The sequence below is a fragment of the Brienomyrus brachyistius genome, chromosome 5, assembly GCF_023856365.1.
Source record: "Brienomyrus brachyistius isolate T26 chromosome 5, BBRACH_0.4, whole genome shotgun sequence".
NCBI classification, from domain to species: Eukaryota; Metazoa; Chordata; class Actinopteri; order Osteoglossiformes; family Mormyridae; genus Brienomyrus; species Brienomyrus brachyistius.
Genome location: NC_064537.1, coordinates 37,673,168 through 37,701,120, shown reverse-complemented (window position 1 = coordinate 37,701,120; position 27,953 = coordinate 37,673,168). Strand labels below are relative to the sequence as shown.

Sequence of the window (27,953 nt, the reverse complement as noted above, 5' to 3'; positions counted from 1 at the left end):
ATCATTTATCAAAGTTCCCCCCGAATAAAGACAAAATGGGCTGATCTTGGACATAAAACTTCCAGCCTGAAAATGAGTCCCAGCCCGTGCCCTCACAGCTTCAGGTTTAGGTGAACTTCTATCATGTGTCTGCTGTATTCTGTGGCTCAGGCTCTGGGCTTTCCATGACCCCATATTAATGTTTATGGATAAATTTGAAACCTGAACTATACATGCATTTTCCTTAGGATCCCACATGACAGAAGGCAGGAAACACCAGGCCATCACAGCTTTAGTTCAGAAGCATGGACTGTACATTAGAATGCAATTATATAATAATCTGCCTGATTTGTAGGCTACCAATACTCTTCTTCAATAATATAGCATTATATTAGCTACTGTAGTTTCATGTTGAACAATCAAAGATATAATCATGCAGAGCTCCTGGATTTTCACAACATTCTGTTAGCACCTGCCTTGCACTTCAACTAGGTAACAAATTGGCTTTTGCAATAAAACAACTGAAACTGAATATGAAACTTTTTTCTTCAACTCTGCATTAACATCCAAAGGCCTGATGTACTTAGAAGAAAGAACCATTTTATACCACATATGTACACATTTGGTCTCACTTTGTTTAGTGACTCAGTAATAATGTGCATCACTATTGGAGATATTTTCTCACCCCTATACATGCAGAGCAGTTGCAGAAATCACTTCAGCCTTAACACATTCTGTCTGTGGTCTTTTATGTCTGTAGCAGCACATGGCTATTTTCATAAGCTCCAAATTGAGACATACTTAGCTTCACAAGGTAAAAAAAAACAGACTAATCATCCACAGTATATTTTGTAGTGTTTAGCTTGTCACGCCAAAGGTATGATTAAATTATATATTTAAAAACGTTAACTGCATACTAGTTAATCATAAATCTAAGCGTGTTGAGTGTAAACCCAATAATTGGCAACATATATACTAACTTAAACTGTTAGAAAGGCCCTGACACAGATGCTGACATACAACTGAAAATGATTCATAATCATATGCCGCTGACTGCCTTGTAGGACTGCAAATATAATAATATAAATATAATAAGAATTTATTGTTGAATTAAATGTCACCAAGACATATACAGTAAGAACATTTACAGAAATGGCATGAAGGTAACCTACCAATCTATGCATAACCCTGTGCTTTATTAGATTTTTAAGATAATGTTTCACTCCTTATGTGCTGAGGATTTTGCTGTAGCTGACAGGATTGCCAAAAGTCACAATAATTAATTTTTGTACTTCTTAACTGTAAGTATAAAAAAATAACCTGCATGACTTGAACAACATCTATAATGAAATGACATAATTTAAAATAAAAAGTAATTAAACTTATAAAAGTTGTTAATTCAAAACTGTATCACTATAGTTCAGTAACAGGTTATTCAAATGATGAATCAATAAAACTTACCTAAGAGACAAATGAAGATTCTGAGTATGCAGATCATTTTCATTCCTTCATTTAAGAAAGTCTGGATATTGGTAGTTAGGGTCGTTGTTAAGTTCTCTGGGCAGGGACTGAAAAAAACGTACAAAAAAAAAACAGGAAGTTACAGTTAATGGGGCATTTGAAGGGCAATGTTAAATAAAAGTACGAATGTTTCTATTTTTCAGCATGAAAGACTATAATGTATGTTAGCCTGAATATTCAAATGAAATTATCAACTGTCCAGAGATCTTCCTTGTCACACTTTGACTTCACACAAGTCAGTGATAGAAACTCTTGGGCGGAGGGGGTGGGGTGGGGAGTTGGTCTGGGGCAGGAAATGACAACAAAGCAGAGGCAGGGGTGTGTGTGTGTCTTTGTCTGATTGTGTGCTTGTGGGTATAAAGAGTGGCATTGTGGCTCTTATGTACTTAATTTTAAATATTGTAACCAGATGAATTTGCACGACTCGAATGTGCTCACCGGGTAATTCCTGCCCCACTCTGCGTGTGAAGTTTGCAGGCAACATGCAGTTAGCTAAAGTGCTGTTTATAAAAGTGACCTTTTGTGCACAAACCATCATACGCGCACACACACACAGACACACACACACACATGTGTGCACAAATGATCATACGCGCACACACACGTGTGCACAAACCATCATACGCGTGCGCACACACACACACACATACTGGTTTCCATGTTGTATGGGGGCCAGCTTTTTGATCATCACTTGCGGGGACCACCCTTTCTACAGGTTCTAGAAATAAAAAAAAATCAGGCATACTAACCATAGCTTTGTTAGCTTATACACGACTTCAAATATCTGAATTGATGAAGTAATGTTTTGACCAAACTCTATGGGGACTTATGAAAAATCTGGTGAATATCACTAATGGGGACCTCGTTTACATAGTATTTGCATAATTCACACAAATTCGAATATATTTAGTGGGGACCTCATTTGCATAATTCACACAAATTCCTCCTTGATTAGTGGGGACATTGCAACTATAATAAGTGTTACTAATTGATGAGCACCTATATGAAGGCAATCCCCAGATAAATTTTTTAAGCAAATGCAACAATCTCCAAGTAGAAATAAGATACAGCAATAATTAGGAATGCACCGAAATGAAAATTCTTGGCCGAAACCGAAAACCAAAAAAGAGGAAATGAAGGCCGAAAACCAAAACACCAAAAGAAATTATGCCAATAATTAGTACCATTGCATTTATGGCTATGACTGTGTACTAACATTACTAAAATCAAGGCATTGCGATTGCATAAATTAATATTAAAGTTTCAAAGAATAAATCAGTTGCAAATTATGAAAATATTTATTTAGCACATTGCAACAATGCACAGTATAAAATAAAATAAAATTCAAACTTAAATGTTTAACTTAACCGCACTCATGTGTACATTAAATAACAATGTACAGGCCTTCTGGCCTGCTGAAAGGTTGTAAAATTAAATATGTTCTCTCATGAAAACAAAGTGCATTTAAGTCTAGTGCATTTTAAATTTGCTCTGTAGGACTACTACAAGAAAGTACATTCAGAACAAGTCCAACTGCTTAAAGATACAATATTTTCTCTGTAGGCCTACAACATAATAGTGTATCAAAACAAAGACTGCCATAGTGTCATGCCCGGCTCGTCCGCTCCTCCTGTGTGCCACGCCCCCTGATTACCCACGTGTTTTCTCCCGATTGTACCCAGCTGTATCCAGTTCATTTGCTCAGTCCTGTCTATTTCAGTCCGTGTCTTACCTGAGTCCTTCGTCCGTCATTGTTGTTGTCAATGTCTGTTTCCCGTCCTGCTCCGGTTTCCCCGAATAAACCCCCGTTTTCCCGTATCCCGCTTGCCTGCCTGCTCCTTCCGCACGATCGCCGCGCTCGCTTACCCCGATCGTGACAGAATGACGGACCACAAAAAGAAGCGGAGGAGACGGAGAGTCCCGCAGGGGACGATCCGTCTCGGCGCCTGCTCACTCTCCAGGCTTTGGCTCCCGACGGAGGACGAGAGGGAGGTACCCGCCCTACCTCCAGCCCGGGGGCTGACCACACGCGACCCCGATCCCGTGTGGAAGTACTGGCTCTCCAGTGAGGACGAGGACGAGGAGCCCTTCCTCTACCCTTACCCGGAGCCGGAAGCCTTTCTTCCGCCGTCCGTTTTCACGGACATCGCGCCGCCTCCCGCCACCGCCAGGCGCCAGCGAGGGAGAAGGAGGGGACCGGCGATCGCCAGTACGGAGGACCTCCCTCCGTTGCTGCCGGCGGACCCCGCTCCCGTGCGGCCGCCGCTGCCGGCGGACCCCGCTCCCGTGCGGCCGCCGCCGCCTGCGCAGCCGCCTTCGCTGCCCCCACTGCAGCAACCTGCAGCTCCCGGGCCGGCGCCCCCACTGCAGCAACCTGCAGCTCCCGGGCAGGCGCCCCCACTGCAGCAACCTGCAGCTCCCGGGCAGGCGCCCCCACTGCAGCCAGCTCCTGTTCCTGACCGCGCTCCTGTTCCTGACCGCGCTCCTGTTCCTGTCCCGGCGCCCCCTCCGCCTGCAGCAGCTCCCGAGGCGCCCCCTCCGCCTGCAGCAGCTCCCGAGGCGCCCCGAGTGACTTTACTTCCTGGCCACGTTCCTACTCCCGCTCCAAGTCCCTTGGCCCCGGTTCCCGAGGAGGTCCCCGAAGACTCCACCGCAGCTCCTCCCTCTCTGGAGGTGGAGGAGCTGGAATGGGACCCCTCGGGGACAGAACTTGTGACCCCTTGTCCCTCGCCCCGGCGACGTCGACCCCGACCTAAGTTCGGCCTGTCTGTGTCCCGCAGGGGAAGGGGACACAGACGCAGGGCTAGGGTCCCGCCCGCCCTGCCCCCTGGCTCGCCCTGCCTCGCCTGCGCTGGGGCTCAGTTGGCACCTGCGGTTCCTGGCCCTCCGGGTCGGCTGTCGCCTGTGGGTCCCTCTCCGGTGCCTCGTCGCCCTGCCTCGCTCCCCCCTCCGGTGCCTGGTCGGTCGCCGGCGGGCTCCCCGACGGCGGCTCCTCGGTTGCCTGCGGGGCCCCTACCTCCGGCCCTCCACCGGACGTCGCCGCCTGCTGCGGCTCCCCCCTCCTCCGGGCCTTCGCCGTGGGCCCCTCCTGCTCCCTCGTCCCCTTCCCCAGTGCTCCCTCCTGCTCCCTCCCTGGCCCCTCCGCGGGTCCCTCGCCCTGTCTCCTCGGCCCCTTCTCGGTCCCCTCCGGCTCCGGCCTCCCGGCCGTCTGCGGCCCCTCCGGCTGCCGCCCGTCGCCCGCTGGGGCTCCCACGGGCTCCCCTTTGTTCCCCCGCCTTCTCTCCTGCCCTGGTCCCTCCTTCATTTGCTTCCCCTTTCTTGGTCCCGCCTGTCTCTGCTCCCCCTCGCTTTGTTCCTCCCGTCTCTGCTCCTCGTCCTCCTCTGTTCCCTTCGTTCACTCCTGGTCCTTTTGTTCCTCCTGTTCCCGCTGTGTCCCCTTTCCTGGTTTGCCTGTCTGCCTTCCCGACCCTCTGTCAGGTTTTGTCTTTTGTCTTGTCGCTTGCCCTGTTCTGTGCCTCGGTCCTGTTTCCCGTCTCTCGTTGATGGTTCTGTTTTTTTGCTCCAGGTCCCGGTTCCCGTGTCCCGTCCGTCGCCCCCTTCCTTGGCGCGCCCGGAGAAGCGCGCCTTTGGGGGGGGGTTCTGTCATGCCCGGCTCGTCCGCTCCTCCTGTGTGCCACGCCCCCTGATTACCCACGTGTTTTCTCCCGATTGTACCCAGCTGTATCCAGTTCATTTGCTCAGTCCTGTCTATTTCAGTCCGTGTCTTACCTGAGTCCTTCATCCGTCATTGTTGTTGTCAATGTCTGTTTCCCGTCCTGCTCCGGTTTCCCCGAATAAACCCCCGTTTTCCCGTATCCCGCTTGCCTGCCTGCTCCTTCCGCACGATCGCCGCGCTCGCTTACCCCGATCGTGACACATAGCCCATATGTTAACTGTATAACATTAACAACAACAAATGCACCAAGAATTGCAGATGTGCAAAGTGGATAATAAATATTTAAACACTAGACAAGCCCATTCTACTTCTTGAGGTAAAGTGGCAGGTTTTTCTTGATGAAGAGTAGCTTCTCTGCTTTATCACAGTGAAGTCTGTTCCTCTTCTCATCGAGAACATGGGCTGCAGCACTGAACAGTCTCTCGCTCTTTGCCAGGTCAGGAAAGCGGCCGTGGTTATTTTTCCAGTAGACAAGAGGGTTATCACTTCTGGGAATGGGGACTTCAGACAGATAACCATCTAGCTGTTGAGTGGTTGAGCTTGTCATCTGCCTGACATTTGAGAAAGTGTATTTAAATAGAGCCAGTGCATAAATTAAATTTTTTGTCAAATTTAAAAAATATCTAACAGAAATTTGGCTACAATCTGATAGTCACATATTGTTGTGATCGGCGATAGCAGGTAAGGCGCACGGACAGGGCGACGGGCAGATAAGCAGGCGATCAGGCATAAGCAGGGAAAACAGGGATTTATTTGGGTTACGGGGATTGGGAAACATCACACGCAGACTAACATCAATGACAGACAAAGGACTCAGGTAAGACATGGACTGAAATACACAGGACTGATTGAAAATAAGACACAGCTGGGTACAATCGGGAGAGAACACGTGGGTAATCAGGGGGGTGTGGCACACACGAGGATCGTACGAGCTGGGCGTGACACATATATAGTAGCCTAAGTCAGAATAGAACATAACAGAATAGCCTACCTATTATTATTTGAGGCACTTTCTTGCAGGATTTCACTGAACATATCAGACAACGAGGGTGCATGACCCTCATCTGGTGCAAAGAGACGAGTCTTTTTTCCTGCGCTCTGATCTCCTTCTCCTGCGCTGTGCGCTGCTCCCTCTCCATCTCCCCGCAGGTTCTCGGCATCCATCGCGGTCTGGATCATTTCTCGTGCATGCTGCTTTATTTCCGCATCCAAGTAATGATCTTTATAACGCGGATCAAGTACAGTCGCGATGAAGTGCAGAGGATCCGAATAGATCTCAGTGAAACGTGTGCTGACAGACTCTAAGAGTGTACTTTTAATTGTTTTCACTCCGTGGTCTGTCTCAAACACTTTGGTTAAGAGACGCTTTAGTGCTGCGATTAAAGGAATAACGTCCGCTACAGATGCATCAGAGGAGCTGATCTCTTTAGTTAGCTGCTCAAAGGAGGCAAGAAGAGAGAGAATGTTCTCTATTAGGACCCACTGGTGTGAAGTGAATGTCGCCGGGAGCTCGTGATCTGCGCTATATGCAGCCAAGACTCGCTTTTGCGCAAAGAGGCTTTGCTACATGTAATACGTGCAGTTCCACAGCGTACTCACGTCTTGCTGGAACCGTTTTATTTGTGATCCAAACTGATCATGCATAGACTGCAAGCGGGAATAGGCCAACTGTGAATGTTTAAAGTGGCCAACAATTCTTCTGCCTATAGCCAGTACGTCTTTTATGCTGCGTTGAGACAACACTCCATCACTCACAACCAGATGTAGTGTATGGGCCATGCACCGTATTCCCTTCAGCTGACTGTCTTCTATCGCTTTTGCCATATTTCTTGCATTGTCACTGACAATAACATGCACTTTAGATCTATCGATATGCCAGGTGTCGAACATATTGGCGAATGCATCAGAAATGGCTGCTGCTGTATGTGACCCTCGAAACTCTTGTGAATGGAGCAGAATCTTTTGCAGCTGGAAATCAGCGTCGATCCATTGTACGGTTAGACTGAGCATACTGGTAAAGCTGACGTCTGAGCTCCATATGTCTGTCGTGAAACTGATTGCTGAAATATCTGCAGCTATATGCTCATGGACGTGAGTTGCAACAGCATTAAACAGCTCAGGTAAACACACGTCTGAGAAATGTCATCTGCTCGGCATGACATAACGGGGCTCAATGTGCTCGATCAGCCTACGAAATCCTACATCTTCTACGACAGAGAATGGTTGATCATCTAAGGCAATGAATTCCACAATCTTTTGTGTAATGCCCTTTGCCTTGACACTATCACTGGGAAACTTCCTTGCCTTTTCAAAAATGTCCGCCACAGACGGAGTGGGCGTGCTCGGAGGGGTTTTCCTTTTCTGTGCTGCTTTACTCTCATATCCAGCATGGCGATCGGGATGTTTGGATTTCAGGTGATAAATTAAACCCAACATGGAGAAAGTCTTTGCAGACGCACCCCCTCTTGAAATTTCGGCATTACATGTTTTGCAAATCGCTATCTGTGGGTCTTTCTCAGATATATTGAAATACGTCCACACCGCAGACATGCTGCTTCAGACAAGCACGTGCAGGCCCCGGTTTCTGTTTGCGTGTTTTTCAGTGATAAAAATCGAAAACCGAAAATGCACTTTTGGGCCATTTTCGGCCGAAAATTTTTGGTGGCCGAATATTCGGTGCATCCCTGATAATAATAGTACATAATGAACAATCTGTATATTTAAATTTACCTTAGGCTAGTTCATCATAGTTAAGAGAGCTGGCCGATTACGACTTTAAATCTCAATTATGATTTTTGGCCTCCACCAATTATGAAAATAAGATGACTGAGATATATATATATGTACATTCCACATATATATATATACAGTCAGGTCCATAAATATTGGGACATCGACACAATTCTAATCTTTTTGGCTCTATACACCACCACAATGGATTTGAAGTGAAACGAACAAGATGTGCTTTAACTGCAGACTTTCAGCTTTAATTTGAGGGTACTTACATACAAATCAGGTGAACGGTGTAGGAATTACAGCAGTTTGTATATCTGCCACCCACTTTTTAACAGGTGGAGGCCACTGGCAAGACTCTTCATCTTTCTGACGTTTTTTTCACTAGTTTTGCATTTGGCGACGGTCAGTGTCACTACTGGTAGCAAGAGGCGATACCTGGACCCTACAGAGGTTGCACAGGTAGTTCAACTCCTCCAGGATGGCGCATCAATACGTGCCATTGCCAGAAGGTTTGCTGTGTCTCCCAGCACAGTCTCACGGGCATGGAGAAGATTCCAGGAGACAGACAGATACTCAGAGAGCAGGACAGGGCCATAGAAGGTCCTTAACCTGTCAGCATGACCGGTATCTGCTCCTTTGTGCAAGGAGGAAGAGGATGAACACTGCTGGAGCCCTACAAAATGACCTCCAGCAGGCCACTGGTGTGAATGTTTCTGATTGTTTGGTCAGAGACAGACTTCATGAGGGTGGCTTGAGGGCCCAACGTCCTCTAGTGGGCCCTGTGCTCACTGCCCAGCACCATGGAACTCGATTGGCATTTGCCATAGAATACCAGAATTTGCAGGTCTGCCACTGGCACCCTGTGCTTTTCACAGATGAGAGCAGGTTCACCCTGAGCATATGTGAGAGACGTGAAAGGGTCTGGAGAAGCCATGGAGAACGTTATGCTGCCTGCAGCATTGTTCAGCATGACCAGTTTGGTGGTGGGTCAGTGATGGTCTGGAGAGGCATATCCATGGAGGGATGCACAGACCTCTACAGGCTAGACAACGGCACCTTGACTCCCATTAGGTATCAGGATGAAATCCTTGAACCCATTGTCAGATCCTATGCTGGTGCAGTGGGTCCTGGGTTCCTCTTGGTGCACGATAATGCCCGGCTTCATGTGGCAAGAGCATGTAGGCAGTTCCTGGATGATGAAGGAATTGATACTATTGACTGCCCCCCACGCTCGCCTGACCTAAATCCATTAGGACACCTCTGGGACATTATGTTTCAGCCATCCGATGCCACCAGGTTGCACCTCAGACTGTCCAGAAGTTCAGTGATACCCTGGTCCAGATCTGAGAGGAGATCCCCCAGGACACCATCCGTGGTCTCATTAGGACCATGCCCCGACATTGTCAGGCATGCATACAACCATGTGGGGGCCATACAAACTACTGAGAATGATTCTGAGTTACTGAAATGAAATTTTGGCAAAATGGACTAGCCTGCTGCATAATTTTTCACTTTGATGTTCGGAGTGTCTTTGAATTCAGCCCTCTGTAGGTTGATAATTTCATTTCCACTAAACAATGTAGCTTCCTTTCTTTCCTAACACATTACCCAGTCCACATCAGTATAGATATCCAGCATGATTTTTTTCCCCATTGATATCTGATGTCTCTTCAAAGTGTTCCTTTAATTTTTTTGAGCAGTGTATTTTCCAAGCTTGAGGCCACCATCTTCTAAACCCGTTTGCTCTATGCAAGGTCCAGAGCCTATCCCAGAAGTTACAGGCACAGGGCAGGGAATAACCCAGGACAGGACACCAACCCATCGCAGGGTATAGACACACAGTCGCACGCACACACACGTTTGCATTTATATCTTTCATTTCTATGGGGAAAAACCCCAATCTCAATAATGACAGTATGCAGCTCAGTGGGCTAATTTGTGTTCCATTTGCCATTGGAACTCAGTTTCAGAGTCGGTTTACAAGTACTGAAACTGGAAGTGAAAGTTGCAGTTTTACACTGTTTAAGCACTACTTCTTATTTGTGGCTCATCAAATCAGTCACACACACCATACCGTCCAACTTCTCTTATACCTCTCAGTTGCATCTTCAGGTAAGATGTTGTCAAGGGCTATTTTCAGTCTTATAAACTCTCTCGGGTTCCCCTTGGTGAAATATGGGATTGTGGGCTTAGGACCTCAAGAAACTATTTCTCATTGGTGCTGTAGGCCAATAGGCACATGTTTAGGGGGTATTGCTTCATAACTGCATTGTGACCCAATTCGGAGCCACCCTCTGGTTCACAGTAGACTGGGGTTAGATGCTGTCTCATAAGGCATTGGCTGTGGTGCCCTCTCCAGTTGTCTGAGGGAGTCAGTCAGCACCCCCCACCAAACCCTGTGGCACGTCAGTGGTAGGTGATGGCTGAAACGCTGTTGGAGCCTGTCTCCACCGAGTCCGTTGATGAGGAAGAGATGCACGCTGGAGGCAGAGGATGGCTGTAAGTCAGCTCTCTTTATTTGTTGTAAAGATCGATCCGGGAGCCACGCTCAGATGCACAAACAGTACATACCGAAGTAAGCTCAGCTCTCTGTTGTCTGTGTCTGGCTTTTATAACCCGTTTAGGGTGTCTGCTGTTCTTGTTGGCATCTTTCCACTCTCGTGACATACAACTCTTGTTTTGACAGTGCTGTGCGTTAGTACCCACACCCTTTTCCTTTTATCTTATCCTGTAAGGTTGAAAAGTTACAGCCTCAGCGACCCCCTCCATTGTTAGGCCCAGCAGCATAATGTCACCATGACCCTGATAATGCACCTTCTGCTTTTCTAATTTTACTTACATTATGAGAAGGGCCAAAGCCCCCCTTTTCTTCCTGCCTGTGTGCCAGTTTGTTCCCATTTCTTAGTGTGACAAAGTTTAGCACAAAGCCCCCCCCCCCCCTCAGCACATCATGTGTTACTTGAGGAGGTGCCAGCGGCCACTCTGCATCTTCTTCTGCCCACTTGCCTTGCCCTTTCATGCATCAGTCCTTCATAAACTGACTGGCAGACTGATCGTGGGCAGACCCTAGGTATGGTACTGCGCTGCTCATACTGCTGCTGATACGCGAGCGGGGTCATCTCAGCTGCCCTCTCCATATCATGGCAAACTTCTGGCATGCATTCTAGCATTCTAAATTCTAGCAGCATGGCGCATTACAGTAAGTGCGTTGGGGAGCGAGGTCTGTCATGAGCTGGAAGAGAGATGTCGTAAACATCGAATTTAGCTGGTAGGTGTGTGTGTCGCCTGGGCCGGGCACTAGTAGGTTGGGCTTTCCCAAGAGACTGATCAGAGAACTTTATTCCATACTTCCACTGTAACCACCGCTATCCGACTTGAAGGACCAAAAGATTGTTATGCAGATATCTTGAACCAGCGTACTACTACTGGCTGGTCAGAGAGGGGTGGCCGCTGTGGTGCATCCAGTAAGAATGCATAGAATATGTTCTCTAGAACTTTTAATAAATGGCTTGAAACAGTTATTAACTCTCTGGGGTCGAGTGCACCATTGACAATGCAGCGTATTTTTCGCGTCTATTTCAGTTCATATCTCACTGAAATCTTTATGTAGAAACATGAAAAAAAACGTCGACTAAATCCGTAATCTGTCGTCTTTTTAAAACGTCCATTGTTGGAAGTATTAAAGTTTTTAAAATTAGGCTAAATCGGCAAAAAGGTAAACCATGTAACCTTTCTTTGTTCTACTTGCATCAGGGGCGTTGTAGCCCCGCCCTTATCTGAAGTTGCTATATATCCAATGAAATGAGCCCAAAAATAGTGACATGAGCTAGTTTTTTCTTATTTATTTATCAAACTGAATGTTGCAACTATACCACTTAGTCATCTTCATGTAGCCAAGACTTTGGTGATCAGATATCTGGGATCAAAACAAACTGCCACCATTGCTTACTAGGTACTTTTATAATGTTTCTGCAAGTGTTCCATGTCAAATTACAAACTTCACATAAATCTGACATATTTACAAAGTACACTAAGATTAAGATGAGTTTAATGCCAAAACAAATGCATAAGAAATAATTAATTTGCCATAAATTAAGTTTATGATATTGAATGAAATGTGTGACCATGCTCAGTCAGTGAAAGTGTGTTCCATACCCCTACACACCAGAGGGTTAACAAGGCTCTGTACTTGTATGGGTGTGTGTGGTTCTGAAAGTAGAAATAACAAAAATATAATAAGTTGCATATTAATATTATAAATGCAGATTACAGTATCAAATAAATATTTCAGAATATTACCTTCACTGTTATCTAGGCATGTAACGATGAATCGCGACTCCTTTAAAAAATCGATGTAAATGTATGACGATTTAAACTGGCTGATTTGGCAAATGAATCGCTACTTTAGGAGTACTTCACAATACTTTATTTAAGAGAAAAACTGATGTAATATTACATTACATTTCACGACGTCAATGCGACGTCAGATGCCACTGCTTTTTCACGTCGTACGTTACTTTTTGGTTTTGACCATTGGCGCGATGACAAGCGACTTTGAAACTGAGGACGCACCCCCCGATCTTAAATCGGCAGTGTGGCAGCATTTTAGGTTTCCAGTAATCACAAACGAAAATGGCGAGAAAAACACAGACAAAACAAAACTGCGTGCAAATAATGTGAAAGACTGATAATATACAGAAATAGCACAACGAACATGTTTCAGCATGTCCACCGGCACCACAGTGAGCTCAATTCACCACTGCCTGAGTGAAGATTATTAAAAGGGCAAACCACGATAAAAAGCTGCACATACAAGCCTTACTTTATTTGGTAACGCTTTATATTAAGTGCACCTTCATAATGCATTCATTATGCATTTATAGAACATTCAGTGCACCTTCATAATGCATTCATAGAACATTCATAAGCAGCATGCAAGTACACTTTACCATCCAAACATCCCTTAACAGCTTTAATATATATACAGTAAATAACAAACATTACATGATTATACAATTATAATGTTTTTTATTATATAATGTTTGTTATTAATGTATATTACAGCTGTTAAGGGATGTTAGGATGTAAAGGTATACATGTATGATGTTTTTGAATGATTTCTGCATACTTAATGAATACATTATGAAGGTGTACTGAACGTTTTATGAATGCAATATAAAAGCATTATGGAGGTGCAATTAATGTTTATTTGAAGTTTTTTTTTATTGATTTTGATTTGGGATTTTTTTTTACAGTATTTTATTCTATTTCAGTTGCACTTTTAAGAAAAGGACATGTTTTGCACAGTTTGGAAAGATAAATAAAGGAATATTTTTGAATAAATTTGTCTGCAGCTCATTCTCTTAAAAAATGGTGAGAAAATCATATTGTGAACTCAGAATCGTGAATCGTATCGAATCGTGAGTTGAGTGTATCGTTACATCTCTACTTTGTACCGTACCTGCTGTTTTTCAGAATCTTCTTCATGACTGTCTTGAAAACTACGGGTACCTGGAGGTACACACTGACAGTAAACTGGACTGGTCCAAGAACACTGACACTGTTTTCTGGAAAGGGCAGAGCCGGCTTTACTTACTCAGGAGGCTCAGGCCTTTCAAAATGCTGACCATGTTTTATCACTCTGTAGTAGAGAGTGTGGTGTTTTTTGCAGCTGTGTGCTGGGGCAATTAAAGAGGCTGGTTCTGTTCTGGGGGTCAGACTGGAGAACCTGGCAGAGGTGTCTGAGAGGAGAATGCTAAAAAAGCTCCTCAATATCATGGACAGCCCCTCTCACCCCATGCATGCCTCCATGATGGGTCATCAGAGCACATATAGCAAAAGACTCATTACCTGCAAATGCAAAACCGAACGCCACAGGAAATCCTTTCTACCTGTGGCAATGAGACTGTATAACTCTTCCCCATTCTGTAGGTGAACTTTATCAGCATTTATGTCATTAGGTTCTCATTCATATTGTATAATATTACTCATCTGCTTTTCATTTACTCACCTGTATGCTATTGAATGTTTGTTTCATCCCCTCATCACAAACTGCTATCTCATTTTATTCATGGCACAAACACTAAGTCACTTTTCATAACCACTTGCACTAATAATCTGTTATTTTATTATATCTTTTATAGTTATTTGTTACTTTCTTAGATTTTTTAGATTCTGTTTGGCACTATTACTACTGTTCTTTTTAAGCTCTTTACTGTCTTATCTTTATTCCTCTTGTTGCACTGAGCATGTTCAAGACAAAAGAATGTCCCTCGGGATAAATAAAGTTCTTCTTATCTTAAACTATCTTAAACTATCTTAAACTATCTTAAACTATCTTAAACTATCTTATCTTATCTTATCTTATACTATCTTATCTTATCTTATCTTGCCTTATCTTATCTTGCCTTATCTTATCTTGCCTTATCTTATCTTGCCTTATCTTATCTTGCCTTATCTTATCTTGCCTTATCTTATCTTGTCTTATATTGTCCTATCTTGCCTTATCTTATCTTATCTTATCTTATCTTATCTTATCTTATCTTATCTTATATTGTCTTAACTTATCTATCATCTGAGATCCCTTAGTCGCTTTGCTGCTTCTTGGTTGTTGACAATGTCCACATCGCTACTTACATGAGCCAAGACTACAGACCTACAGTATGATTAAATTGAACATGGTTGATTTTATCGGAATGTCAAGATGGGACAAACACTGACTAAGCTATCCTGACCACCTTACATCAATGGAGATTATGGAGCATGCCACAACTCTTGAAAAACTTTCCTGATTTTATTCCAACATTGGAAATTTGTCTGCAACAGTGAAATCTCTTGAAAAGGTGTTTGGTGTAAATCCAGCATTAAATGAAAGCTCAAGGTACATTAAGAAAGTCTTCAAAAGTCTTAAATCTAACTTGCTTAAACTTGCAGATGCCCAGTTATTGTTCTGTACTGTGTTCCAGTAGTAAGCAGGGAAAAAATGTCTGTAGATGACAATTGATTTATAACAAAATCTGTCTTTCTATGGATATGAGATGTGTCCCAGTAATACTCTGCATTCTTTAGCACACTCTGCAGAGTTTCTGAGGTATGTGCCAAGCCATTGTCATACCAGGATGTCATGCATCAAATGAGAATGGACTCCATAGTACATTCATAGAGACTGGTAGCATACAGTACATTTGGAGCAGCCTCAGTTGTCTCGGGAAGTAAGGGCCCCAGCTCACCTTTTTCTAATCACATTTGATATGTGGCGCAACCAAATTAGGCTGTCGGTAATGGTGACCTCAGCGTCTCACCAATGTAAGTGCGAGGGTGAGAAAGGCTCAGCATAAACTGTGGGTTTCTTGTGTTATTTTGTATAAGCTGTGTTTCACTTCTCACTGCTGCAAGCTCCCACGTCTAAGAGCTTGGTGATGAGTCTGGGTAGAATAACTATATTAAAGACCGAGCTGACCTTTATGAATATTATCCTCGCATTGCAGTTGTTATTGCCCAAGCAGTCCAGGGTGTTGTGGAGTGCATGTGACATAGCGTCTGTCATGAACAGTTAAGGAATGCAAACAGAAGCTGGTGCATACTGTCTGGAACGATGCTATTAATGTATCATTTATCTTTTTCCTCTTTGAAGTAAGCTTAGTTTCAGTTTAGACTTTAGGCAGCTGAGTGACAGGTGTTTAGGAGCAAGACCGTACCCTCACACAGGCCCGGAGTGGCCAATCAGGAGACGTGGGAGAATTCCCAGTGTATCACTTAGCTGTTGTGCCAATGCTTTAACAAGTTTAAGACTGAATTTGTCGGAAACAAAAGAATTTTAGATTGTTAAAATTGTACAGCAATGCTTCATAATGTTAACCAGTGAGTTATCACACACACACACACATACAATAGACCACGATTGCGCATCGGTGTGATGGCTTGTCATTCAGAGCTGAGTGAAGGCCTTGCACGGTTGCGGATGGTGCCACAACTAATCACTTGATATTTATAATCACTGCAAGTTTTTCAAACGATGGATGGTAGAATGAAAAAGTGCTTGAGCAGTTTCCTATTTTTATATATTTTCTTCTTGGAATGTCATTAATAAATTTATTAGGATAATAAGACTTGGACTGTGGCATCATTTATCAAAGTAACCCCTGAACAAAGACAAAATAGGCTGGTCTTGGGCATAAAACTTCCAACCTGAAAATGAGTCGAATGCACCCATAGACAAATACAGCAATCGCAGGCACAGACAGAGAAACAGGAGGGAAGGAGGCGCGCGACAAAATGAATGACTGCAGGAAACGGAGTAAAATTTGGATAAATTTCAATTACATTGATAATACAAAGGCAGAGTGAAGAGCGTGCAAGGTTAAAATTTCATACCGAACAGGCTCTACAAATAACCTGCATTGGCACATGAGAACTGTGCATCCATCAGTGCAGTGGGGAGAAAAAAGGCAAGCAAGTGAACCGGCTACTGGAAAGTGACAGTTTGTCTACTGCAACTGTTGAAAGTGCCAGTTTGTCAGTGTCTACACCGTCATCCAGTACAGCACCACAACCACCTAGACCTATGAGACAGTTTGTGCAAAAAGCTATGACTCCAGTAAAACAGAACACAATTGATGAGGAACTGGATAAAATGATTGCACGTGTTTTTCAACCATATTAATTCATTTCATGAATAATTTAACATTAGTTTTGGTAATAAATTAATTTAAGCACCAAAAAAATCTGAAGAGCCACTTGGGAGCCGAAAGAGCTGGCTCTCTTAAAAGAGCCGGAATTCCCATCACTACTACCAATACTCTTCTTCAATAATAGCATTATATTAGCTACTATAGTTTCATGTTGAACAATCAAAAATATAATAATGCAGAGCTCCTGGATTTTCCCAGCATTCTGTCAGCACCTGCCTTTGTCCAGCTTTGTACTTCAACTAGGTAACAAATTGGCTTTTGCAATAAAACACCTGATGTACTTAGAAGAAAGAACCATTTTATGCCACATATGTACACATCTGGTCTCACTTAAAGCAGCACGTTTAGTGACTCAGTAATAATGTGCATCACTATTGGAGATATTTTCTCACCCCTGTACATGCAGAGCAGTTGCAGAAACCACTTCAGCCTTAACACATTCTGTCTTTGATCTTTTATGTCTGTAGCAACACATGGCTATTTTCATAAGCTCCAAATTGAGACATACTTAGCTTCACACGGTAAGAAAAAAAAAAACAGACTGAATGTCCACAGTATATTTTGTAGTTTTTAACTTGTCACGCCAAAGGTATGATTAAATTATATATTTAAAAACGTTAACTGCACACTAGTTAATCATAAATCTAAGTGTGTTGAGTGTAAACCCAATAATTGGCAACATATATACTAACTTAAACTGTTAGAAAGGCCCTGACACAGATGCTGACATACAACTGAAAATGATTCATAATCATATGTAGGACTGCAAATATAATAATATAAATATAATAAGAATTTAGTGTTGAATTAAATGTCACCAAGACATATACAGAAAGAACATTTACAGAAATGGCATGAAGGTAACCTACCAGTCTATGCATAACCCTGTGCTTTATTAGATTTTTAAGATCATTTATGATAATGTTTCACTCCTTATGTGCTGAGGATTTTGCTGTAGCTGACAGGATTGCCAAAAGTCACAATAATTAATTTTCGTACTTCTTAACTGTAAGTATAAAAAATAACCTGCGTGACTTCAACAACATCTATAATGAAATCATATCATTTAAAATAAAAGGTAATTAAACTTATAAAAGTTGTTAATTCAAAACTGTATCACTATAGTTCAGTAACAGGTTATTAAAATTATGAATCACTGAAACTTACCTAAAAAGAGACAAATGAAGATTCTGAGTATGCAGATCATTTTCATTCTTTCATTAAAGAAAGTCTGGATATTGGTGGTTAGGGTCGCTGTTTAGTTCTCTGGACAGGTACTGAAAAAAGTACAAAAAAAAAAAAACAGGAAGTTACAGTTAATGGGGCATTTAAAGGGGCCGTTTTAAATACAAAGTTTGCAAGTTTCTGTTTTCCAGCATGAAAGGCTACAGCCAGGGCTGCACATAACTGGTACTGCGACAATCGATTGTTTGTAAAAGCACAAATGCATACTTATTTTATGTGCATTTGCGCGGCTATAACAAGAAAATACCTTGCATTTTAACCCGTATACCGCGAATGATGTTGAGTTAAATAGTTAATAGTTAAATAGTTAAAGATTAAAATACATTATATTTCATTTTCATAGCAGGGCAAATGCACATAAAATACGTATGCATTTGTGCTTTTACAAACAGTCGATTGTCGCACGTATCGTTCTTAAAGGTGAATGCGTACTTACGTATCAGTTATGTGCACCCCTGACTATAGTAATGTATAGTATGATATAACATATTGAGATCATTGTACTAGACACACTGAGACGATTCAAATGAGAGTAAGTACAAGTGTGTCCACAACACTGAGTAATCTGAGTTGACTTTGTGTGACCTGGGACTAGGAAAAAGTAGGAGAAAAGGGAAAGAGGAAAGGATGGAGTTTATTACCAGAGGACAGGTCTGTGAGCCACATCTCAGCCAATGGGTGTTGTGTTGGGTCTGATAGACATGCCAGAATGAAAAGATATATATGGAATATGTATGAAAAAAAGTGAATTGTGAATGAGTAAGATTTAAAACATGCTATGGCTGAGTTGGACCATCACCCTCCTGATAAAAACAGAGGCTTAGTCCACTGAGCCAAACGCTACGTGCTTCTTGCCACTTTATTTGAAGTGGTAATAAAATCCATCAAAGAGCAAATAGAATATCCATCCATCCATTTTCCAAACCGCTTATCCTACTGGGTCGCGGGGGGTCCTGAGCCTATCCCAGAAGCAATGGGCACAAGGCAGGGAACAACCCAGGACGGGAGGCCAGCCCATCGCAGGGCACACTCACACACCATTCACTCACACGTGCACACCTATGGGCAATTTAGCAAGTCCAATTAGCTTCAGCATGTTTTTGGACTGTGGGGGGAAACCGGAGTACCCGGAGGAAACCCCACGACGACATGGGGAGAACATGCAAACTCCACACACATGTGACTCAGGCGGAGACTTGAACCCGGGTCCCAGAGGTGTGAGGCAACAGTGCTAACCACTGCACCACCATGCCACCCCAAAAAGAATATATAGAGTAATAAGATACAGTTATGTTGCTCACAAGGTCAACTGTCTTCTGCAGTCACCCATCCCTTTGCTGCCATTTGGTGGCGTCGATACAGTTTTGGAGTGATTTGCCTGAAAGTCTGATGAGCTCTGGAATTTTACCCATACGATGCCTTTTGTTTTTTTGGAAATGATCCATCACACACTTTTTGATTTATCATGCTGACAAGAACAAGTGTCTGAGGCTGTCCTGCGCTTTGCTGTCAGTATGCAGGGCTGCTTCAAATTTGCCACAATCTGTCTCAAAATTTGATTCCTTCCATTTCATCACTTAAATAATGTGTCTGCAAAATTTGAAAAACATCCGTAAAGTACGTCAAGCTAACATGAAAGTGTCTGTAGTGATGGTGAATCAGTTCCAAAACCATTTTTATATAGTAAGCAGCTTCTGGGTTGTGCTTGTATAAAAGGAATCCATACTCTTCTCATCATTTATTAAACAGCAAGCTTAAACTCATTTCTCCATAATCATCTCCAAGGAACAGGCTCCTCGTGTTGAATTTGGACAATTTTAATGAAGAAAAGGTAAAATTGAAATAAATCCAAATAACACAAGTAAGTATACAAATGTTTAAAATCACCAAAGGCAGCTAACAATCTTTGTCTTTACAGGGAATGCTAACAGGTAAGTGTATTCACTCAATAAGCGAATGTAACGTTAAACAGCAACCACTCAGTATCAGTATCATCACACAGTGTTTTCAAGGCTCGTGCACATGTTTACTTTAAAATTTAAATGATATGCACATCCTCGAGTGTCATGCTACTCAGTAGTGATGTCAACATCCAGAAACCATTGGCACTTTGACACTTTATTTTTGTTTTCATGTGAACAGTGATTCTTCGCTTGCTCGAAGTTTAACAAACTTCAGCTTACTGTGTTATAACAATTGTTGAAAAAGACTTACACATATATTGTGTTAGATTGCTATACCTGTGGATTTCCCTGGACACAAATTTACATTTTACAGGGTGGTTAGGGAAAACATATTAATTGTTTGTAATTAATATCATTCATAAGAGAAGCACTACCTGATTGGCCAGTGAACATGGAAACTCATTAATTTTCTGATCCCCGGACATGTCCTCTTTTTACTCTCACCAAACAAGGTAACGCTACATTAGAGCACTAATGTAAGATGATGGAACATCAGAGTCTAATGGGTCTAGGTTCCTGTCAAGTTACTTGGGTCAGTTAAACTTTAGGTGAGCCACTGTATGATATTACAGAGGAACAGCCAAGCAGAGTCTAAGTCAATCAGACACAATAAATGTGTGTCATTCTGCCAGCTTATAGCTGCCTTGCAGTTCTTGAAGTAAGACCAAACTGCTTTCATATTGTGTCTAGTAGCTTCAGTGTGGTGTTTGGGGTAGCTCCGGGATGGGCACCATCTGAGCTGAAGTCCTGATTCAGTCCCATGGAAGGGTGACATCGCAAATAGGTCATACGAACTGTATCATCGTGGGTACAGCCTTCAATGCCAACTGACACAGCCCAACGTGGAGAAAAGACCTTGGCCACCCTTCATAGGCCAACATGGATAACGGACTCATTGATGGACTTTGTCTTCATCGTCTTTTCTGTTTTCAGTAATGTTAGCATGCCCAGGGGGGTTGGGCAGACAGTTGACCTTGGACCCTCAAAGGTTTTTTTTTTTCTGCCTACTTGGAAGTTTTTGGTTTCTCTCCTCCATTGTCTTCTTTCTTCTTTCTTTATTCAGTGTCTTTCCTTCCCTTTTTCTCCATTCTGTATCTCCCTTTACTTATGCTTTATGTATCACAACACAACCCTGTAAAGGACAATATTGTTCTGAAAGGCGCTATATAAAATATACATAAAAATATATTGAATTGAATATTTTGTTCCATTAAAAAAATTGCAGTTTTGTACATCAGCACTCCCATCATATCGAAAGAGGTTGTGAAACTTTTATTTATGTTTAAGTTCAAGGAGGAAGCCAGCAGCCATTGATAACATTGACTTTCCAAATTCATCTGGTCATTGGGTTAGTGGGTTGTTTTTACTTACCCAATTTATTCCTAAAATTGAATATTTTGTAGATTCACCTTTTATGTAGATGGCCCAGCCACCAGGGGCTGGCTAGCTAACACAACCCAAAAGCCTGGGTCTCAGTAACCCCATTCCATCAGGGTACATGTACATTGCTCTTTCCTGGTAGCTTTCATGGGGGGTTCTTTGCTGCATCATATTTTGTGTGGCTTCTCCTCACAGATTAATTTGCCAAGGGAGGTCCTATCTGGGCTTAAAACTCCAGAGCAAAAAGTTCTGTGGATCCATGAGGCACAAAACCCCTCCACCATGCTATGGTGCCTTGAGTGATTCAACCCTGAGTATGTAGCTTCAGGGATGAGAATCTGCATATCTTCAAATTCTCAGACCATGATAATCTCTTAGCAAAGAGTGGATTTCTCCTTTCAGGTCAGGGGAAGTTCAGGTGCCTTGGGATCTTGTTTATAAGTGATGGCTAGACGGCATGTGAGACTGACAGGTGGATCATTTTGGTGACTATAATTTTGTGGATATGGAGGAGTTCTGCAGATCACTGATATTTTTGCACAAAAAAATAAATAATGACTCTGAATGAATGAATCTGGATGTTCCCTAACGTGTTCTATATGTTGCAAAATAACATGACATGCTGTCTATGTGTAGTGTTCAGCTCAGTGGGTTAGCGATCTGTGACCCTTTTGGGAAGGCAGTGGGCTTAAGCTCCGTAGCTGACAGTTATATTATCATATGGCCCTGTAGCAAGCTCCATTCCAGCTAACAGGGACCATTCCCAGAACTTTAGCCAATGTTATGTAAAGGTCTTCTCAAAGTTTGAGAATGCCATTTTACATTTTAATAAAGGTGCTGTCAACATTAGCACAATAACATTATTCTTTGAACGTTCTTTAATGTAATTCATGTTGAAAAATATTATTTTATAAATTTATGAAAGTGTCGTTGTGATAATATGCATGTGTATAATGCAAACACCCTGTTCAGCCATTAACCTACAGCCTTAGAGGTGTAAGACAAAAGTGTTACCCACTGCTCCACCATGCCCCTAATATGTGTATGCATTATTAATGTTAGTTGTACTAGTTGCAGAGATAGGATAACGTTCTGGTTACATCAGGAAACCTGGACACAATATTTCTTTACCTTAATCATAACATCTGGTAAATGTTCCTAGAACAAAAAAATTTAGCTAGGATAACTACAACTGCTCCCGGGCCACCAGAGGATTCTGTGTTCTGACCCACCATGTTCCTCTCAGTGTTATATTCTCATGGGCCACTTTATTAGGTACACCTTGCTAGTACCAGGTTGGACCCTCTTTTTCCTTCAGAAATGCCTCAATTCTTTGCTGCATAGATTTAATAAGGTGTTGAAACATTCTGCAGAGACTTTGGTACATGCTGACATGATTCAATTCTATTTTTTTTATATATATATATATATATATCACCATTCACAACAGATTTGTCCCAATGCACAATACATGGATGTGTTGTGATGCATAAAAATATCATCAGAGAGTAATACAAATCAGGAAATTGGAAGGAAAGAAATTCAATAAAGAAAGCCAGACAACAAGTGAAAAGAGGAACCAAAAACACCCAAGTAAGCAGAAAAAAAACCTTTGGGGGTCCAAGGTCAACTGGTTGGGGCAGTGGTGGCCTAATGGTTAGGAAAGTGCACTTGTAATTGAAAAAGGTTTCTCTGGTACTCTGAGCAAGGTACTGCCCCCCAGCACTGCGCTCTGGGCGCTGAATTAGCTGTCCCCTGTTATGTCACATATGGGTTAAATTCAGAGGACACATTTTGTTGTTTTGCTGTGGTGTGCCAACACTGATCACCAAATTCAACCCCCCTGGACATACTAACATTTCTGAAAACAGAAAAGAGTGGAATGGCTAGCTATAAGCTGTAATTATGGATCAAGACAAAGTCCATCAATGAGTCCATTCCACATTGGCGTGTGTAGGGTGGCCAAAGTCCATTAATAGATCTGTTCTCCATGTAGGCCTGTATAAGGTGGCGCTGAAGGCTGTACCCACGATGATACAGTTCGTAGGTCCCATTCGCAATGTCGCCCCTCCATGGGACTAAAGCAGGACTCCAGCTCAGATTGTGCCCACCCTGGGCATCATCCGGACATGTGGGAAGACAGAGAGCATGGATGGTCAGAATATGCGTTACACATACATGGACAAGCATAGGAAATAAAAAATGACATGAACAGCAGCACCAGCAGCCATAATTACGGTGTGTTAGGTAGCGGGTAAGCTAAACTGTTGTAATAGCTCTTCAGTCAAGATTTAAAGACTGTGACCAAATCAGCATCCCAAACATAGGCTGGTCAACCATTCAAAAATATAGGAGCCCTGTAGCAGAATGCTTTACTGCCCAATGTCACTTTATTTAAATGTGGAACAAAAAGGAAACCTGCATTCTGTGATCTGAGTGGACGATGTGGCTTGTAAACTTTAAGTAATTCTGTCAGGTAGGCAGGAGCTAGACCTTTAAGTGCCTTATATGTAAGTAGGAGTACTTTGAAGTCAGTGCTAAACCTAACAGGAAGCCAGTGCAGGGAACCAAGAACAGGTGTTATATGTTCAAACTTCTTGCTCCTGGTGACAATTCGGGCTGCTGTCTTTTCTATATGCTGCGAGCTCTTTAAAGTGCAGTGTGTGCTCCCAGATAACAGAGCATTACAGTAGTCTAACCTACTGTATACAAAGGCATGTATCAATTTCTCTGTGTCTTACGTAGTAAGAAATCGTCGCAGTTTGCGGATGTGGTTGTAGTTGTAGGGAGCTTGCTTCCGATACTGCATTTACGTGTGATTTGAACAAGAGGCATGTATGTAAGAAGACACCTAGGTTAAAGGCTGATATGCTGAGGGAAAAGTTCAGTCCTTTGGAGTGGAGTTATAAAATTCCTATCTGCAGATGTGCAAATTGCTATCGCAGAAGATTCAGGCATTTAATGATTTCTTGGGCACAGCCATCAGTAGTGTCTCTGCGGGGAGAATATCGATCTTATTGAGAGATTTACCTATCTCGGCAGCGACATTTATATCTCTGATGACTCTTCCTATGAAGTCAGCAGACAGACTGTTCATGTTTAGCTGAATCTCTCACAGAGAGGAAGATGTACATTATTTATTTTTTTCTAATTTGGACGATATAGCACACACACAAACATTGGAGTTACCAAACGTGAATGGTGTGAGAGCGTGCCTGGCCACAGGTTGGTGCCCCATCCTAGGTTGTTCCTTGTCTTGTGCCTGTAGGCTCTGGATCCCCCATGATCTTGAACAGCACGAGCAGCTGCAGAAAATAGAAGAAGTTGGAACCAGTTGAACAAAATTATAGATTCAGCACACAGGAAAACAGCTGTTAAGAAATAGAATCATTTGCATCTGAATGTTCTTGGAACGGGCAGGAAATATATCTGTGTCGTTCTGGTAACTGCACTCCCCAGCTGTGTTGAAAAAAATTGTGGTTTTAGCACTGATCTGCTGTCGCCACCTACAGTACACTGCAGATATTGCGAGCTAATAACTCAAAAACCTTTTGACAGATCCCTATCCAACTTTGCACAGGCATTGTATGGGTGAGCACCTAAAACTGGTTACATTTTGAGACTGATTACCCCAACATTGAACCAGTGATGCAAAATGAAAAAAGGGCTGTTTTGACACTTGAATCCATTAAGACGAGAACTGAATAACCAAATGATGGATTTAAAAAATTGATTAAATTATTTGATTGCCGCAAAACTGAAGCGACTCTGCTTTATAGTGCTACATGTGATAAGCATTGCAAATGTTTGGTGTTTCTGATTTTAAAATAAATGCTGCCCTGACATATGTTTGTTCAGGCCTGAACTCATGCTGCTTCCCCAGCAAACCACAGAGTAGAGAAGTACACTGGTCACCATGGACTAATGAACCATCTGCAGCAGCTCAAAAAGACCTGAGCCTCCACAGAAAGTAGAGTCTGCTCTGGCTGAAGTTGATTCAGAGCTGGTCTGAAGTCCTTACAGGAGCTACAGCACCCTTTCTTAAGATACATCTGAGGATTATATTCTAATAGAACTAATGCAAGATTTGAGGTTAGTGTATTTGCGTGTGATTTATAATTTACTAGATAAACCTGTTTAATTTGTTAAAACTGTCATTCCTGCTTAATTGACAGAACAGAAAAAGTATGTTAATTGAAATTAATAGTGATACTTCATTGATCCCTGTGCCTACCCCATTGAGCTCTCCATGGTACACAGACACATACGTGGGTGAGAGCAAGCATGGCAGTGAAGGGCAGCCACCTGCAGCAGTGGCCATAGAGCTGGTGGTTAAGGGCTTTGCTGAAGGGCCCACAGATGTGATTATTCTCCCAAGGCTGAGCTTGAACTGGTGATTTTCTGATTTATAGGCACAAGTGCCAAGCCCATGGAGTCATACAATGCCCCTAAAATCTGATTTTAATATTGTGGTGTTGGTGGCCCAAGTGCCGAATAGTCGCGATTTGCATATCTTGGTTTGCCTCGCAGGCCATTGTCAATAGCCAACCCCATCTGTGTGATGTTATTGTTAATGCTTAATACTTAATACTAAATGTTCCAGATTGTTGTGCATGTGTCTTGTGAACCCTATCTAATCCTTGCATGTCTTTAGCATTTTATTTTAAATTACCCACTGTGTGTTTACCTCATGGTCCAGCATCTAACCTCCCTGCTTTTCCCCTGTTATACTTGGTTTGGTCCTCTTTGGGTACCTGTGTGAGCTCATGAAAGGGCTGTGATAAAAGAGCCTGTTGTTCTCTAAAAGCAAGCCTCTTTATCATTTGCTACTGCAGTCTATCACACATGCAAGAAAAAAGAATATTTCAGTATAAGGTGCAAAACAGCTAATATGATACACACTGTTGGCCTTGAAAACAGTGATATTTCACTTGTCTTTCTCAGCATGGTAGTGTAAACTGAAGGGAAAATTAAATAAAATATTAAGTTTCATACTCTCCTAGTGCCAACACCTGATCGTGGTGGAGGGGTTTGCGTGTTCCAATGATCCCAGGAGCTAAGTTGCCTAGGGCTTTATGCCCCTGGTAGGGTCACCCAAGGCAAACAGGTCCTGGGTGAGGAACCATACGAAGTGCAGCTCATTAAACCCATTATGAAGAGAAATATAAGGGATCCACGTTTTCTCTCGTCCAGACACGGGTCACTGAACCCCCCCGGAGCCAGGCCTGGGGGTGGGGCTCGATGGTGAGTGCCTGGTGGCCAGGCCTGCACTCACGGGACCTGGTCGGGCACAGCCTGAAGAAGGCACGTGGGTTCCCCCTCCAATAGGCTTACCACCTATAGGAGGGGACAAAGGGGTAGGGTGCCATGTGAGTTGAGCAGTGGACAAAGGCAGGGACCTTGGCGGTCCGATCCTCGGCTGAGGAAACTGACTCTCGGGACATGGATTGTCACCTCTCAGCCTGAGCTGGTGCGCAAGGTTGTGAGGTTCCGACCAGATATAGTTGGGCTCACCTCGACGCACGGCTTGGGCTCTGGAACCAGTCTCCTCGAGGGGGGTTGTACCCTCTTCCACTCTGGAGTTGCTTGTGGGGAGAGGCGCCAAGCAGGGGTGGGCATACTTATTGCCCCCTGGCTGGGCACTTGTATATTGGGGTTTACCGCGGTGGACGAGAGGATAGCCTCCCTTCACCTTCGGGTGGGGGGATGGGTCCTGACTGCTGTTTGCACTTATGTGCAATGCTGCCCCTGCGACCGGACCCGGAAAAGCAGTAGGATATGGATGGATGGATTAAGTTTTATTAATTGTTAAAATATTAATTAGTTCAGCATTACTATAACATCTAAACTGCTGATCTGTGTGTACATAATAATAGTTATACAAAATACGTAATAGTTATACAAAATAAGATATGTTTACATTACTCAGCTGATATGGCGAAGCCAATTAACAGCCAGAGCAAGGTCAAGGAGAAAAGAAAAGACAGAAGGGCAGAGAACAAGTCAGTCATGGGAATGAGCAGAAGAAATTATAGTATAAATACATGGCCCACTTACAGTCATGTGAAAATATACACAATGTCAGAGATCGCAGGCTGGCAGGAAGGATCAGGCAGGAAGGCGAAAGTCGGGGGAGACTGGGGATTTATTAAAGGGGAGACAGCTAGGCAAGGAACAGGACATCCACTAACATTAACTAACATCAATGACGGACCACAAAGCAGGGCAAGACGTGGACTAAATGCGCAGAAGACATGGAGAAATAACAAGACACAGCTGGGTACGATCAGGGAAGCACACGTGGATAATCAGGGGGGCGTGGCACACACGAGGATCGGATGAGCTGCGCGTGACACACAACATATATATATATTTTTTTTATGAATATATATATATCAACATATCAATATTAAATCTTTTTTAAAATTATATCTGTAAAGGTGTTGTGATTGTATCACCTACTGTATGCAAAAACAAGAAAATAATTCACATATCAATAAAAATGATAATAATAAAAAAAATTATATGACACATATAACAAATCTTTCCAAGATCAAAATCATATACATCATGCTTTTATACTATATTATATATAAATATAATAGTCATCCCATTATTTATCAAGAGTAGAAGTATATAAGAAAAGAAAAAATAAAGAAAAGAATATATATAAGTAGGGAGTGACCTTTTCCTTACAACCTAACTGTAATATGGGCAGGACCA

At 42.8% G+C, this 27,953-nt stretch overlaps 1 protein-coding gene across 4 annotated transcripts in view; it reads right to left on the bottom strand.

Annotated features, from left to right (window-relative positions):
• The window catches only part of LOC125741689 (integrin alpha-M-like), a 139,707-nt gene that overhangs the window by 55,084 nt on the left and 56,670 nt on the right, over positions 1-27,953 (bottom strand). The window contains exons 1-2 of one of the 4 annotated variants that reach the window (XM_049012915.1): positions 17,809-17,856; positions 1,441-1,547 (exon numbers count right to left, since the gene is read on the bottom strand). The exons of 2 other annotated variants lie outside the window; for them this stretch is intronic. In XM_049012915.1, the coding sequence (XP_048868872.1) occupies positions 1,441-1,483 (43 nt within the window). In that variant the 5' untranslated portion in view covers positions 1,484-1,547; positions 17,809-17,856. Of the gene's footprint in view, positions 1-1,440; positions 1,548-17,808; positions 17,921-27,953 lie in introns of those variants that run through there. One more of the 4 variants, XM_049012914.1, reaches the window with a different exon arrangement.